The sequence below is a fragment of the Pseudorca crassidens genome, chromosome 3 (assembly GCF_039906515.1).
Source record: "Pseudorca crassidens isolate mPseCra1 chromosome 3, mPseCra1.hap1, whole genome shotgun sequence".
Classification (NCBI taxonomy): Eukaryota; Metazoa; Chordata; class Mammalia; order Artiodactyla; family Delphinidae; genus Pseudorca; species Pseudorca crassidens.
The window spans coordinates 100,598,436-100,614,542 of record NC_090298.1 but is presented as its reverse complement, the minus strand read 5'-3'; the positions used below and the strand labels follow the sequence as shown (position 1 = coordinate 100,614,542).

Here is a 16,107-nt window from a genome sequence, read left to right as displayed (position 1 = left end):
TTCCAATCACATTACGTGAACAAATAGCGGAGGGGCGGCCGGGCCAGAACGGCTTGTGTAACTTTGCAAATGTGCCAGAAAGTTTAAAATCTCTCCTCCTTCCTTCACTCCAGACACTGCCCGTTCGCCGGGGCCGCCACGCCGCTCCCCGTCGCCTTCCAGAAGGACTGAGAAAGAGGAGAGAGGCGAGTGCCACGTCCCAGCAGCCGCCTTTACTGGAGAGGGTCTGCAGCCCATCCTTGGCACTGCTTGGTGGGGACTGAGATAGACGCGAGCCCAGTCCGCCTCCCTAGTTGAAGATTTCTCCCTCCCTCTCGTGATTTGAGCCCCGTCTTTCTTTTTTTTTTTTTCTCCGAGCTACGTCCTCCCGGAGCGGGGACAATCCAGCAAAGGGAGCGATGCGCTACGCCTGGACCGCACTCCTGCTCGGGCCGCTGCAGCTCTGCGCACTCGTGCGCTGCGCCCCGCCGGCCGCCGGCCACCAGCAGCCGCCTCGCGAGCAGCCGGCGGCTCCGGGCGCCTGGCGCCAGAAGATCCAATGGGAGAACAACGGGCAGGTGTTCAGCTTGCTGAGCCTGGGCTCGCAGTACCAGCCACAGCGCCGGCGAGACACGGGCGCCACCGCCCCGGGCGCCGCCAACGCCACCGCCCCGCAGCTGCGCACGCCAATCTTGCTGCTCCGCAACAACCGCACGGTGGCGGCGCGGGCGCGGACGGCCGGCTCGTCTGGAGCCGCAGCTGGCCGCCCCAGGCCCGCCGCCCGCCACTGGTTCCAAGCTGGCTACTCAATGTCTGGGGCCCCGCGCACCGGTAACCAGACGGCGCCAGGAGAGCTCCCAGCGCTCAGTAACCTGCGGCCGCCCAACCGCGTGGACGTGGACGGCATGGTGGGCGACGACCCGTACAACCCCTACAAGTACACCGACGACAACCCCTATTACAACTACTACGACACATACGAAAGGCCCAGGCCTGGGAGCAGGTACCGGCCCGGATATGGCACCGGCTACTTCCAGTATGGTAAGCCCCCCCAAGTCGCCGGAAACACCCGCGCACCCTTTCCCCAACTCTGTGGCTCCCCGACGTGGCTGCCTGGGCGCGGCAGGCCTCAGTCCATGCAGATCCCATCCCTCCCCCTGCTCCTGCAGAGGCAGCCCTGGAATCTGCTGCAAACCGCGCGCCTGGCCCCTCCTGCTTTCTTTCCACATTGCTTTGCAGCCCTCGGCGTCCCCATTCTTCTGCTAGCCGCAGCCCTACAACCGCAGTCCGGCTGGGTGAAGGGTGAGGAGTAAGGGACATGGAGGGACCCGGAGCCAGGGTGAGGGCCGCGGAGTTGTCTCACTGGTTTGCCTATCGCCTGGCTGACGTTTAGGTCTTCCGGACCTGGTGCCCGACCCCTACTACATCCAGGCGTCCACGTACGTGCAGAAGACGGCCATGTACAACCTGAGATGCGCTGCGGAGGAAAACTGCTTGGCCAGGTACCAGCTGTATCTCCTCGGCCCAGCTCCTCCGTCTTGGTTCCGGGGGTGCTGCCCAAGTGCCTGGTTCTGACCACTCTTGTTCCGTGCAGAGAGGAGTTGGGAAGTGGAACGTGTTCTCCTGGGCATGCTGACCTGGATGGAGAGTTAAAATTTTGAAGATTTCTGTGGGTTCTGACTTTCAAACTGTGGCACAAGTCAGGGAGATGAAACAAACCCTATCCTGGAGAGAGAGAGAGAGAGAGAGAGAGAGAGAGAGAGAGAGAGAGAGAGAGAGAGAGAGAGAGAGAGAGAGAGAGAGAGAGAGAGAGAGAGAGGGAGAGAGTGTGTGTGTGTGTGTCTCCTATTCTTTTTCCAAGATCCTTAAACTCTGGAGCCAACTGTTTCCAATAAGGTTTTATTAAACTATAACGTGGAAAAAATACTGTAATGGAAGAGCTTGTTAATACCCCTTTAAAAGTTTGGGAGCCACTTTGCCAGTACGGCACCCCTTATTGGGTGTCATAGTTTTCTTCTTTTATTTGAAGCCACAATTAACTTAGTTATTTTGGTATTACTTCAGCCAGAATAAGAGCATGAGCAAGAGCTTTGTTTTTGCATTAGTCCTAAAATAAAATCTTAGCAATTTGGGGAATGGAATTCCCTGAGTTTGCTGCTGGGAAACCAGCAGAGGGAGCAAAAGATGATTTGATAAGATGCATAAAAAATTTTTTTAATGTAAAATAAGGTCATCAATAGTTTTTAAATATATATATTCACACAAAATAAATAAGAAAAAATTTATTTTGTAAATTTCTTCCACTTCCTTTATAACTGTCCAGCTAAAAGAAGAAATCCAAGCTCATCATCTTCATTCTAGAGTCTTGCACCACACACCATTGCACTCCCTATATTACTACAGTAATGCCGTTGTTTTAAAGATAGTTACTAAATTATTTATCTAATCTGGGAATACTTTTTTATTAGAGTTACTTCCCCACTTTACATCTTAGTTAACTGTTTAAGAAAAAAATGTATGCAAAATGCCCTGGTCTCTTGGAACTGATAGCCTAGTTGGGGGAAGAGGGTAGTGACCATTATAAAATGGAAAGGTTTTGCTTATAATTTTGTCTTTAGTTAATATTCTGTGAAAATAATAATGTTTCTTTTTTCAAAATCACAGCTCAGCATACAGGGCAGATGTCAGAGATTATGATCACAGGGTGCTGCTAAGATTTCCCCAAAGAGTGAAAAACCAAGGGACATCAGATTTCTTACCAAGCCGACCGAGATATTCCTGGGAATGGCACAGTTGTCACCAGTAAGTGGACAGGCCTCTTGGGTACTTTTGAGTTGCTTTTTCATTTTACAGGTGATTCTTGATATGACAAATTCTTACACAAAGAGAGAAAATTGCTGTTATTTACATTTAGAATTTCTCTGTGTGATTTGACATAATCAAGGAAATGTATCTTTAAAATAATACATCAACTACTATATCCTGTTATCTTTTAAACTGGAAACTCTAAGCCCAGCTTATTAAAACTGTTGATAGGATACAGCAATTAGCTTCACTAGAATTTTATCCCAGTATACTACAGGTAAGAGTTCTAAAAAAGCCTATTACAGTCAAGATCATCTACAATTAGTTAGCATTTCATAGCATTTAATAAAGATCACACATTATGAAAAGGATTCAGATACTGTTCTCAAAGAAAGATGTAGATGACTTACTCCATGAACTGAGAAGGGCCTACCTCAATCTTTTAAAAGGCCTGTATCAAACCCAAGCAAAAGGTAGTTGCTTGTTTTATCCTAAATTTAAATATTTTCACATAAGGTAATTCTATAGTTTGACTTGGTAACTTGCCTAGGTGTTTACTGCCAGGAAATCCTGTTTTGTGCCCTTAAACTTTCTATAGTTCAAGCCATTTCTTCTTGTTCTTTCCTTATGTGAGAAGATGAACAGCTCAGCACCTTCACTTTAATGAAAGGAGGAAAATAGATGTGAGCACCTAATTTGCTGATAAAATAGAATTATTTCTAAATAAAAGTTTATACTAGTTAAATAATAATGGTGGATAAAACATGCCTTTATTTCTCCTTTGCATTTTAGTAAGGATTTTAAATGTGTGAGAACACATTTTTTTAAAATTTCACAGAAACCTCCCAAGAGACAAGTGCTCTTCTATTTTGGAATGAAGCATCGGTAGTGGCAGCCAAAGGAGATATACTAGATAACATATGGCAAGTTTCACTTAAACAAAGATAATTTACTATCTCTATTTAATATTCAAATATAAAACAGAGTGAAATAGAAAAGCAACATACTCAAAGTAGGTCTTTTTTTCCTAGTAGCAAAGTTAAAGCCTTATAATTTTGATAGATTTTTGTCCTGGAAAAAAAATCTAGCATGAATCTACCTTTAAGAAGATCAACTTGATCTCAATTTTGATGTGAAAACAAGTGCAGGAAGCAGTGGGGATGTCATCTAGAATCCTCGTTGCTTTCTCTGTATGTTACTGACCACTGTCTCTGTGTTGTGTGGGACATTAGACATTACCACAGCATGGATGAATTCAGCCACTATGACCTGCTTGATGCCAGCACCCAGAGGAGAGTGGCTGAAGGCCACAAAGCAAGTTTCTGTCTTGAGGACACATCCTGTGACTACGGCTACCATAGGCGGTTTGCATGTACTGCACACACACAGGTAGGGTGGCAACCTGGAATCAAGAACCCACAGGCTTCAGAGAGAAAACAGTCTTCTATTTTCTTTCCTGCAGGCTGTCTTTTTAAAAGAAAAAACTATTTTATTTAGGGGGTCATCTAGTCCATATGGTAAATTATTGGGAAAAGGAAAGGGATGGCTTGATGATCCAAATTACTTTTAAAGTATTTCATCATCACAGAAAGTCAATGTGCCTACCTGTTATGTTCTACAGTGAAAAGCAGTAGTTTATTATCTGAAAAAATCCTAATGGTTTCCAGTTTCTGCACTCATTCTGTATTCTTTAACTTGATTGGTAAGCAATTGTAGAAAAGATATCTGTTTTGTCACCTGCAAAACTATTCCTCCCTCTACCTATTAAACTAAAAATAGAATGGTGATTGGGATTAGCAAAAGGCCAGAAAATAAGTTTCTTAAAAAGTACTTTTAAAAATGTCTCTTTTAATCATATGAAGAAGAGCAGAGGACACAGTTTCTTTCTCCATGCATATATATTTAAACCTACAGTATAATTGATGTCAGATGTCCTTTGGATGGATTTTTAAAAAGAGTGCTGTCCTAAGCAGTTTGTATGTCTTATAATGGGAAAATGTGTGTCATTTAAAAGCTGTGCCAGTATTTCCATAAGAAACCCTAATTTGTAAAAGGACATTATAATTTTACTCCAGCGGAAATCTTGGCAGGAAGTAGTGAATGTACATAACTCAGGGCACAAAAGGATCAGCAGCTGGCATCTTGGGAAGCAAATTCCAGGGCTGTGGCAGGAAGCTTTCTGGTGACCTAAATGTTATCGTTGCTTCTTTCCCTCAGCTTAGAACATCATAGCAATTGGAGGGGTAAGGGTTCAATTCCTCTCGCCCTGGGGCAGGACTTACTCTTTAAGCAAAAGAGATGTAACCTACCCACACATTACACATATGTGTATATAGAGGTCCCCTTTTCACTCAGTGATCTCTAAGTCCCACAGCACCCACCTGTGCAGTGGACCTGGAGTTTATTTTCTTCCTTTAGAAAAAAAGGCACTCTGGACAGCTCACTGCTGAAATATTTGAATCAAGACTATAGGTATTTATAGCATGTGAGTCCCCCAGTTCCGTGGGGGGTGACCCTACTTCTTTTTATGTGGTAGCTTCCTTTTTTTTTTAATATCTTTATTGGAGTATAATTGCTTTACAATGGTGTGTTCGTTTCTGTTTATAATGAAGTGAATCAGCTAGGTAGCTTTCTTGTTAATTATCCTCCGTTTGTGTCCTATTTAACCATTATTCACTAGGTCTTACACTACAAATGACTAATGTATTTGTGTTTTTCACTAGACTGGTGTTTCTTGAACATGGGCTTCATTTAAAGGGAAAAAAAAATTCTCACAAAGTCCCAGTATTGACTTAGATTAGTTGTATTATAAAGTTTTTAAATGTATCCAAAAGTAATACTAGATAGGACTTCTTTATATTTATATTTTCATATAAGTTCTTAGATAACAAATTTACATATTAAATATATACGAAACTAGAAAGTTACATTAACCTCATTAATTTATGTAACAAACAGTTATGTTTTGCTAAAACCAAATAGTTAATCTATATAGGCTTGGCTAAGGTTCTACATTTTTTTAAAAGTTTTTAAAGTGTGAATACAGGAAATGCCTGTTTGCTTACTGCCCTGAAAGACTCCTTTTTTGTTTGCCAGTTCAAATAATCAAAGCTTATACTTAAATTCTGCCACTTGAGTAAGGTAGAGTGGCAATTTCAGCATTCTTTAAAGTTCTTTTGTTCACTTAAAGGTAAGATAAGCATTGTAGCATTATTTAAACCAGTCTTAAATGGGTATCTAATCCAGTGAATCCCTTACAGTGCCATGAAGGTGGTGGTGGTGGTGGTGGTAGTAGTAGTAGTAGTAGTAGTAGTAGTAGTAGTAGTAGTAGTAGCAACAATAATAGCTAACACTTACTGAATATATATTATGTGCCAGAATCAGAATTATGTGCTGGAAATCAGAAACAGAAAATTCTTCATAATATATTGACTACTCAACATAAGGTTAACGAATGAGCACAAGTTGGTATGGACCAAAGTGGGAAAATGGTTCTCACTGCTGTGGCACAGGTACTTTTTGAGTTTGGCCTATCTGTACTACTGTGTGCTGTATGAGAGCACAGTTCTCCCCCATTCTTCCCAAATCAAACCACAGGCAAACCAGCACTAGTAGAACACGCTTTAGATGATTCTGCCATCTCTCTGGTGACCAAGGTGATCTTAAGCACCAAACAATTTTGGTTGCTGAAATTAAATCGTGGTATTGAGTTTAAATGATTCTAGCCTATACTTTTTAATTCATTTTGATTAGTATTAGAATGCAAATACAACAGTTAAAACGTCTGATGAAGAACTAGTGGAATCAAGAATATACCTATGGACTCCAATTTGAGCAAATTTCACCAGGCTATAACTTTCTGGAGAGCAAGGACCATATCTTAGTGGTGTTTTTCTCTTCTCAGCCTGTAGAAGGCACTCATTTACTTATTGAAGTGACTATCTTTGCAAGTAGAGTTGATGTAGCAATCATCCCTTTAATACAACAAAATATTCAGTGATGATGTGAAAAAGAACATAGTGTGGTGGTTACAATCAGGGACCCTGGACCCCAAATGCCTAAACTCAAAACCAGCTCAGCCATTAACTAGCTGTATATTCTTGTGTGAGCTGTTTGACCTTATAGTGCCTCAGTTTCTTTATTTGTAAAATGGGTTAATACTACCTCCTGCCTCATGTAGTTGTGAGAATTAAATTTATATATTTAACACGTTTAATTGATCCTGGCATATAATACATAGTTCATAAGTGTTAACTATTCAAAAATGCAATATGACTCTGCCCTTGGGGAGCTTACAATCTCTAGTTAGATATATTCTTATATAGTATGACTTTAATATAGAGGAGAGAAGGATAAATACCATAAAATCTATACACAGAGTATCTTGGATATTCAGAGTATAGGAAGGTAATTTCCAAGAAGAGAAATTGGAGAGTTCCACTGATGACAAGACATTTGAGTCAAGTTGATTATTACATGGCCTTTATTCCTGAACTGGTAATATTCAAGAATTTTGGTAGAGGCCTATTTTGTCACTTAAGATTGTATTTATCACTAGTGATTTATGACAATTTTAAGAAGCGAGATGTACTACTACTTATATTAGTCCTGTATTTTTTTTAGCTGGAGGTGCTATAAGGCTGAGTAATATATACTTCTCAAAGGAGATGCAATATAAGTATAGTTTTATGTCAAACTCTTGTAAGTACTAACTTAAAATTTCATTTGCAAATAATAAGCATATTCTTTAGCACATTCTAGCCATATACCATCTTTTTAATTTTTGAATTTTATTTGTTGCAGGGGCTGAGTCCTGGCTGCTATGATACCTATAATGCAGACATAGACTGCCAGTGGATTGATATTACAGATGTAAAACCTGGAAACTATATTCTAAAGGTAGAGAACTTTGAATATGTACCCATAATTTACTTCAGTTGCAACTCATGGGCCTCTTCTCTGGATTCCAATGTTAAATAATCACGGTCCTTCAAGCAATTATACATCTTCCAGAAGTACTTCTAAACCAACCTAGATATATTTTAAAAATTCTTATTTGAAAGAACTTAGGGAAAAATATACAGCCTCTTTCGATAACTTCTCCAGAGTTGAACCATGTGCCTAACTTACACCCCCTCCCTGCTTGATTTAGTTGGAGCACATTGCCTCTGTTCTAGCCCTGTGAAAATAGGAAGAAATTAACCAGTAAACACTGCTAATAAAATCTGAAACACAGATGATGTTTATGTTGCCTAGGTCAGCGTGAACCCCAGCTACCTGGTGCCTGAGTCAGACTATACCAACAATGTCGTCCGCTGTGAAATTCGCTACACAGGACATCATGCATATGCCTCGGGCTGCACAATTTCACCGTGAGTCCTATTTGCCTAGCTAAGTAATTCTCCTGACAATGAGTTTTAATTCATTGATAGGCATTATACACATTTGTTTTCACTACTACTGCAGCTTCCTTGTAAAATAGACCAAAGGTAGAAAACGGTAGCTTCTGTACTATAACATAATTAGAGCTGATCTTTTTTTGATAATGCTAGAGAATGGAGAAGGGGATGTACTCAGGTTTTTATCACCCTGAAACTTAGCTTTTAAGACAAGACACAGAGCACATTGTTTACCCTCAAAGTCTATGGCAGCTGAGTCTGTAAAATATGCAATATGCAGTGTGGATAACCTTGTGGGAGCCCAGAGAGTTCGGTTTCCCGCCTCTTCCCCATAGTCCATGAAGGAGCCCTGAAGAAATTCCTAGAGTTCTTCAAAGTACACTTTGAAAGTGACTGTCTTAAAGCATGCAGCTGAAGAGGTCAGACCACCTGTTCTGTAGAAATCAAGATTTCACATATTTGAGTTCTACAAACACAAGTAATAGGGAAATACCCTGCAAAAGGAGGCTTGTATGGAGGTGCCTTCATAATTTTCCTAGTCCTGAAACCCTTCCTTGAATGAAATCTTAGAAGGAATCCCAGCATGTAAATATTACAGGTGTGGTGCTTTGATGAGAGTAATTAAAGGGTAGTTTTGCGTTCTTGTCTCTCTGTCCCACCTTGACCCCTTAAGCACTGCCTGCTCTAGTGATGCTGGGTTATAGATTCTAACTACATATGCCACCTGTGAGTGATACCTTCCCAACACAAGAACACCATTAGAGTGATACTGAACACATGTCAGCTTTGCTGTGATGTGAGAGGCACCAGTGAGTGCCTATGGATCATGCAGAAAGGTGTCTAACAGAGCTACCCTAGAAACTTAAAATTTATAGAAATTTCTCCCTGCTACACAAACCAAGTGGTTGCTGCAGATGAACCTGTAGTTGGTGGGCTTTCCAAAGTACAGATAAACCTATCTGGTTGTGCATATTTTGCCCACTACTGGGGATCCTAGCCAGGAGGAAGGTGGAGCTTAAAGTGCATTGGGCTACATTCATCTTGGAGGGGAGCCTTTTCCTTATTTCCATAGAGAAGCAAAGCCTGTGCTTTTTAAGTGTCATCATAGCATTAGAGACAGATGTAGTCTATGACAGCAAAGGTGTAGGTAGCACTGAAAGAAGATTATCAAGTATATTCTTCTGAACATGCCCAAAATACAGAAAACCTGGCTGTTTATGGCCCATATTGTGTGGAGCTGATCACCGTATAACTGAAAATCCCCAGAAGAGGAGGAACTTAAAGTAAAATAATTTAAAATAAGTGGATTAATTTCCCTTAATTTTTATAATTCCTTATTCACTCATTATGTATTCATTGGCACTTTCATTTTTGATACAATATGAAAATTCCATGATGAGGGGTAAAATAAAATGTAGTCAAAACAGGATGATCTCTGCTACAATAAGCTAAGTGACTCTCAGGTACAACTGCTGCCCTCCCATGAGGAAAAGGTCTGGTGAGGTGATTCTGTTGTTGTATAGAAGGTGTCTTGCTTGTCATCAGTAGAATCCATTGAATTGGGTATTGCTAGATATTTAGAACAAATAAAACTTGTTATTTTGTTCCAGCATAGTTTCTTTCTCTTTTTTTAGCCACTTGTCACTGACTATAAATTGCAAGAGTGGTTGATGTAAAATTTTAATGAGCAATATTGATCAGATGAAAATATGAAAAAATGAAAGGACCCATAGGTAGTGATTTGTAATAAAATAACGAGCTCATACTTCTCTACGAGTGGAAAATAATGGGAGAAGTACAGAAACCTTGACTTGCGAAAGAAACCCTCACCTTTAGAATGATGCTCACCTCTTATATTTTGACTTTCACTTTCGCCTCCCTTGGTAGGGATCAGAGTTCAGAGGAAGGCGAAATTTTCTCTGGCTGAGATTCAGGAGTGGCTTTAGGACAGCATTTGAATTGGGCCTTGAGGGCTGAGGAGGACTGCACTGGAGAGAGTTAAGGAAGGGCATGCTGGGAGGAGTCAACATCACCTGCAACTGCATGGCAAGAAGAAATTGCAGGGCATGTTTGGAAAAGCAAGTCTTCTAGTCTGGCTAAGGCATAAGTTTCATGGGCAAAAAGAATGGAAAATTTGGGACCAGATCAAAGCGAGCACTGAAGAGCAAGCTAAAATGTTTGAACTTCATCCTGGTGGCCACGGGGAGTCTTTGAAGTTTCTTGAGCAAGGTGTGTATCTTGCCTAAAGCCATGTGGTCAGTCCGTGGCTCTGTAAGCAAGTGCGTGTGATTCCGTTGGTAACGTTATTGTACTTTTTTTTTAACTCTTAAAGACACATCACCTCTTAGTTCACCGATTGTTTTTCATGCTAATCAAATATTTGAGAGCATTCTATTGGTGTGTAAAAACCACCCAGTAAGAAAGTGTCTGCCTTTGATGTGTCCTATCTCCCTCATCTTCCTCACTGTAAACCCAACGTATGAACCAGGTAACTCTGTGGCCCAGTTCAATTCTAAGATACCATGATTAAGTTCTTTTTTCATAGAAATGACTATTTGGAAACTGATGGTTTATGATTTGGACTAAGTGATTCTTATTTCATTTATGTGGGGATCTATGATCACAGTATAAATACAATATTAGGTTTATTGGCTTTGACCCAGTCTCGGCCTGTTAATGTAACATTCTACATCCAGAACCATGCTGGGAAAGGACTAATGCAGGACAGTGCAGAGGTCATGAACCTGCTTCTTAGTGGACATGCCACACTTGCTGCAAGGAGTGAACTCACCGGGCCAGGGCTGCTGTTCCTATAAATCCTGCTTTAGCCTTGATTGTTTCAGAGGATGTTTCTTTTAACTCTAAAGATCAAGTTTGTAGGTATCAGGCATACACTTTCTGCTACTGACATAGTCACTTTCTTCAAATCAGTATTAAAATAATGTATTAATGGATAATTTCAGAAGGTGACTATCCCTTTGGTTGAGGGAAATTGCTATCTATCTATCCATCTATCTGTATACACAGACACATATTTTAAAAAGGTGACTTTAAACTTGTCTACTATACTCATTCAGAGTATTATCAGGTTAATAACTTGTCTTATTTTGTTTTCTTAATCTAGGTATTAGAAAGCAAGCCAAAACTTCCAATGGATAAATCAGTACCTGGTGTTCTGAAGTGGGAAAAAATAGATTAACTTCAGTAGGATTCATGTATTTTGAAAGAGAGAACAGAAAACAACAAAGGAATTTTTGTTTGGACTGTTTTGTAACAAAGCACATAACTGGATTTTGAACATTTAAATCGGCATTATTTTGGAAATTTTTAATATTATCATTCACATTACTTTGTGAATTAACGCAGTGTTTCAAGTCTGTAATTGCACACTTGGCTCTTTCAAAGAAATCCAAATTTCTTATGCTCCTTCTGAAATTATAGTGCAAAACGAAAAAAAATATTTCAATGAATGAGTCAAAATTATTTTAAACTGAGAATTTTCTAAAGTTCTGAAACTTTAGTGAACCATAATAATAACTGGCTTATATATGTCCTAGAATAGATTACTTTAGAAATGAGGCTCCTACTGTTTAAATAGATATGGACACATTTGGTGCTGAGGAAGGAACAAACACGTTACCATTGGTGTCAAGAAATATTACTATATAGCAGAGAAATGGCAATATATGTATTCAGATAGTTACACCCTATATAAAATTTATGTTTACATTTTAAAATTAGTAGATAAACTCCTTTCTTTCTGTCAAGTGTAAAATTTCATTCTGACTTAAGTCAGCTTTTGTTTTGGAATTAATTAAGTAATTGAGCTGCCCAACTCCTGTCTGACCTTTGTTGATGCTCCCCTCTATTCTTTAGTTTTCCTACAGGCAGAGACCTTTTAATTGGCATTCTTAAAATTACTGTTCTGGGGACTGCTATACATAGGACAACTGTGTCAATGGGAAGTCATTCTGGTGATAGATGTAATACATCCAGAGATAGTATGCATTTAAGTATATTAAACTATTAGCCAAAAAAATTTCCTTGCTTACATGAAAATCATTCAAACAAGTACCCCAAACCACAACTGTCTCTAAAATACTTAGAAATATTAATGAAAAACACCTTAGGATTTTCAACTTTTCTACGTTTTTTAAATGATCAGCTTTAAAAAGAATAAGACTGAAAAATTTTAAATTATCCAGAATAAATGACAATGTATATGGATACAAGAACATTATCCTAGGTCATCCAGGAATCAGTCATACATGTTTTTTTGTGTGTGTCTGAAATATAATACAAATTAGCAAAGCACATAGCATTATATACTTGAGATGTTGGTCAATAAGGAAAGAAACAACAACTTTCTGCAAAACCAAGGACTGTGTTGCATGAGACAGCTGTGATTTTATTTTAAACTGTGAAACCATGTGCCACAACAGAATTTGGAGAATTTCTATTTTTCTGAGATTCAAAAGGTACAGAAAGAAATCAAATTACACGTTTAAGTTAGTGGTGCTTAAGCAGAAATTTTCCTCCCTTAACCAGTATTAAAATCTCAAGCAAGGTATTTCCAGTGCCAGCACACATTAGGTAGAATTTAAAAGTGAGTTGGCATCCCTGTATTATATGTCATAGAGCTGTAATGTCAACACCAGCTACAAGTAACCGTTCTGCACTCAACGAGTGCCTAGCAAGGCAAGAGGGGCTAGAGATGGACAGTAATCAAGGGTAGATAGAGTGGGCCACATGATCCTCATCTGCCAGGGCACACACTTACCAAGAGACAATACAGACAGCTTGATAGAGACCCAGAACTTCCACTGAGCTAGTATCTGAGCTATGGGATAGCTTCTTTGATGTACCTCTTTGCCTTAAATTGCTTTTAGTTTTAAGACTGTAGAATGATTCTTTTAAATTGTAATCTTTTCTAATAGAGATATTTTAATATACTTGCTTTTTAAAAAACAAAAACTACTGTCAGTATTAATACTGAGCCAGACTGGCATCTACAGATTTAAGACCTGTCATTTCATTAAGATTCTTACCCCTACACTAAAAACTAGCTAATATCATGGCCTTTGGATACATATGAGAAGATGTATTTACTATCATTCCATGGGCCTTCCATCTATCTGTACATCCATCATCATTTAAAGGCCTAATATACACTAGGCACTCACATGCTAGGCATTGGGATATGAAAATGATTGTCCCTAACCTCAATAAGTATTTGAAATGTCATTATAACCCATGAGGTTCAGCTTATTTCATTTTTAACATCATAAGTACATGTCTAAAAGAATTTCTGTTTTAAGCACTATTGTTTTTCATGACCATAGTTTATTAAAGAAAATGTTAAAGATGAATAGATATATGCATGTATGTGTTACTAATAGTTAAAACTATGTTTCCAACCCCTGAAGTGTCTGCCTTTTAAATGTAACACATACTATTTCGTTGATTTTAGAAAAAAACAGTTTCAATTAAGAGGCTAAAGATTCTCACTTATTCCTTATATAAATATTCCTCCCCACCCCTAAACACTCCCACATAACTCACAAGTATTGATTTAACACTCAATATTTTTGAACCTCAAGTAATCTCTTCTCTGAATAACCACCAAGACTCACAGATAATGATTAGCTGGTAAAATTTATCCATTAATAAAATAAAAAATATAATCCAGTCTTACCAAACTCTAAATAAAAAATCTTTTAAATAGGAAGTAGAAATGATACAAAGAATGTTGAGTACTGAAAAGAGACTGGTTTTTAAACTAATCAGAACTGTGAAAAAGTTGGCTAAATGGAAAGATAACTTAGTGAGTCTTCCACATGCCATATTAGTGGCCTCATAATTATTCAGACCACAGTCTGCATTAAAGATGTCTTGACCTTTGAGGCTAGGATTCAGTCTCGCAACAGTACCATAACATACAAACACATAACTTGCCTATTTCCAGGAAATCTTTATATTTTTACATAATGACTTTATTCACAATTGCTATCATCTAATTATTCACTAGGCATTATTTTTAATAATGAACAATTTTTTTTCTCCTTGACCTCATAGGAGATAATCACACTCATAAACGTTCCCCATACTTAGATTGTAGAGGAAATGCAGTTCACTAAAATTATCATGGTACTAAGAATTTATTTTTACCAAATTTGTTAAAATATTGAATTTATGGTCAGAAGATATTTTGTTTTAAAAATAGCTTGTTTTGATAGTTAACAGTATAACTGATAAATAAAAATTACCCTTTTCTATATTTTTTATGTTTAGAATTCATATTCACAATCAATATATTCAATCAATAGCCATATTTCATTCCCAGCTACCAAAAGTCCTGGGCCACTTTTGAACACTTAAAGCATTTCATTTAACCTTCTAGCCAAAATGGTGCTGAATTATCTCAACTTGAATGTAAAATGTGTTGTCTTAGCTCACAGGATATAAACATTTAATATATAACTGCTTGCTATGAACTGAGTAACATGTGATTTGGTATTGTAATGTTTTTAATGAAGTTTTAGTTTCTCCCAAATTTTTCAGGAATTCTAGTTGTAAAACATTTTTAACTTTTTTGAAGAGCTCTTATTTTAAATGCCCAGACACTGGCTTTATATTCTTCTTTACACTCTCACATTCTTTTATTATATGCCTACACTATGATTGCAAGATTATGTAAAAATGCCTTGAATAAATGATTTCAAGTGTCTAGAGTGGTCATTTATTATTACATATAAATAAATGATATGAATTTCACTTTAGATTAAGATCTTAAAGCCATGTGTATGGTTGGTGGTTTTGCTTAATTGCCTTTTGTATTAACAAATTATTTAACAAGCTCACATGACTTGAAACTTGTCTGTGATGGATAAAAATCTAGCTGACGTTTTAAAAAGAAACTATCATACATGAACAGATTCTAATGTTTGTCATCATTACCGACCACTTCCAAGGATACAGGGCAAGCATTGTAAGAATAACCACTCTCTGTTTTGATTAGCATTTCTTAGAAATATACAAGAGCATATATACACCCAGGGGACACATCCAGCTCTAGATACAAATTATTTATATGAAGAAAAATATTGCTATCTTAGTAATCCTTATTTAAACGTGTACCAGATTAGCCTGGAAGCTGGTAACCTGAGAGGACAAACAGGCCCCAAACTGTGGGCAAGTGTTTTGGGAGGACAATTTGAAAAATTAACCCACGAACAATTCACCTTTAAGGAGCTCTTGCAGGCAAAGTAGACGTAGGCTTGTGTCTGGCAATTTTCAGATTTGACATTAGCAGGACATTAGTGACACTGGAAACCACCAATTTCCTGCTTTCCTCACCTGCTCAAGGCAAAATATGTTATTAGTGTAAAAGATGTTTACCTTTCTCTCATCAGTGTTGACTGTTTCAGGCACTGTTCATTATTATTAGCTCACTAACCAAAGATAGGGAAAGGCAGGTTTTCCCTTCTATCAGAAACTTTGACTGCCTTAAGTTACTCATTTATTAATATTTCTAATCCTTGCCACATATTAGTAGGTAATTAACACATAGGTTGAATAAATCACTTAAAGCATGTATTAAGGAATTCTAGTTTCACAAATACTCTACTCAAAAAGAACCCCACAGTAAAATAACTATGGGAAATGTTATCTTTATGGTGGCGATTCACAATACATATTACCATGTTAAAGATTCTGAGAAGCCCTGCAGGAAAGAAACCAGTTTGTTAGCCAGTGTTTCTCAAATTTATTTTGCCACAAGTCTTCTTTTTTTTTTTAAAATAGCACTTGTTATCCTGTTAAACTTTTTTGTCTTCTTGGAAAACTCTGGAATATGACATATTAAGTAATTATCAATTCATAAAAATAAGATCATTTACAAATTACTTAAAGTATGATTGAGGTA

At 38.3% G+C, this 16,107-nt stretch overlaps 2 protein-coding genes across 3 annotated transcripts in view; one reads left to right on the top strand and one right to left on the bottom strand.

The window, feature by feature from the left end:
* On the top strand, window positions 1-14,910 carry LOX (lysyl oxidase). 2 transcript variants are annotated; one of them, XM_067731530.1, is made up of 7 exons: window positions 3-1,020; window positions 1,373-1,481; window positions 2,644-2,781; window positions 4,017-4,173; window positions 7,588-7,683; window positions 8,041-8,156; window positions 11,308-14,910. In XM_067731530.1, exons 1-7 carry the CDS (start codon window positions 399-401, stop codon window positions 11,312-11,314), a joined length of 1,245 nt encoding a protein of 414 aa, XP_067587631.1. In that variant the 5' UTR covers window positions 3-398; the 3' UTR covers window positions 11,315-14,910. The 2 variants fall into 2 exon arrangements, with proteins under 2 accessions (XP_067587633.1, XP_067587631.1); XM_067731532.1 differs by lacking the exon at window positions 11,308-14,910 and having other exon boundaries at window positions 1-1,020; window positions 8,041-8,160.
* SRFBP1 (serum response factor binding protein 1) overlaps window positions 14,191-16,107 on the bottom strand; it is an 81,704-nt gene continuing 79,787 nt past the window's right edge. Inside the window, exon 12 of the mRNA XM_067731528.1 lies at window positions 14,191-15,539. The gene's annotated coding sequence lies outside the window, so the exon portion shown is untranslated. The remainder of the gene's footprint in view (window positions 15,540-16,107) is intronic.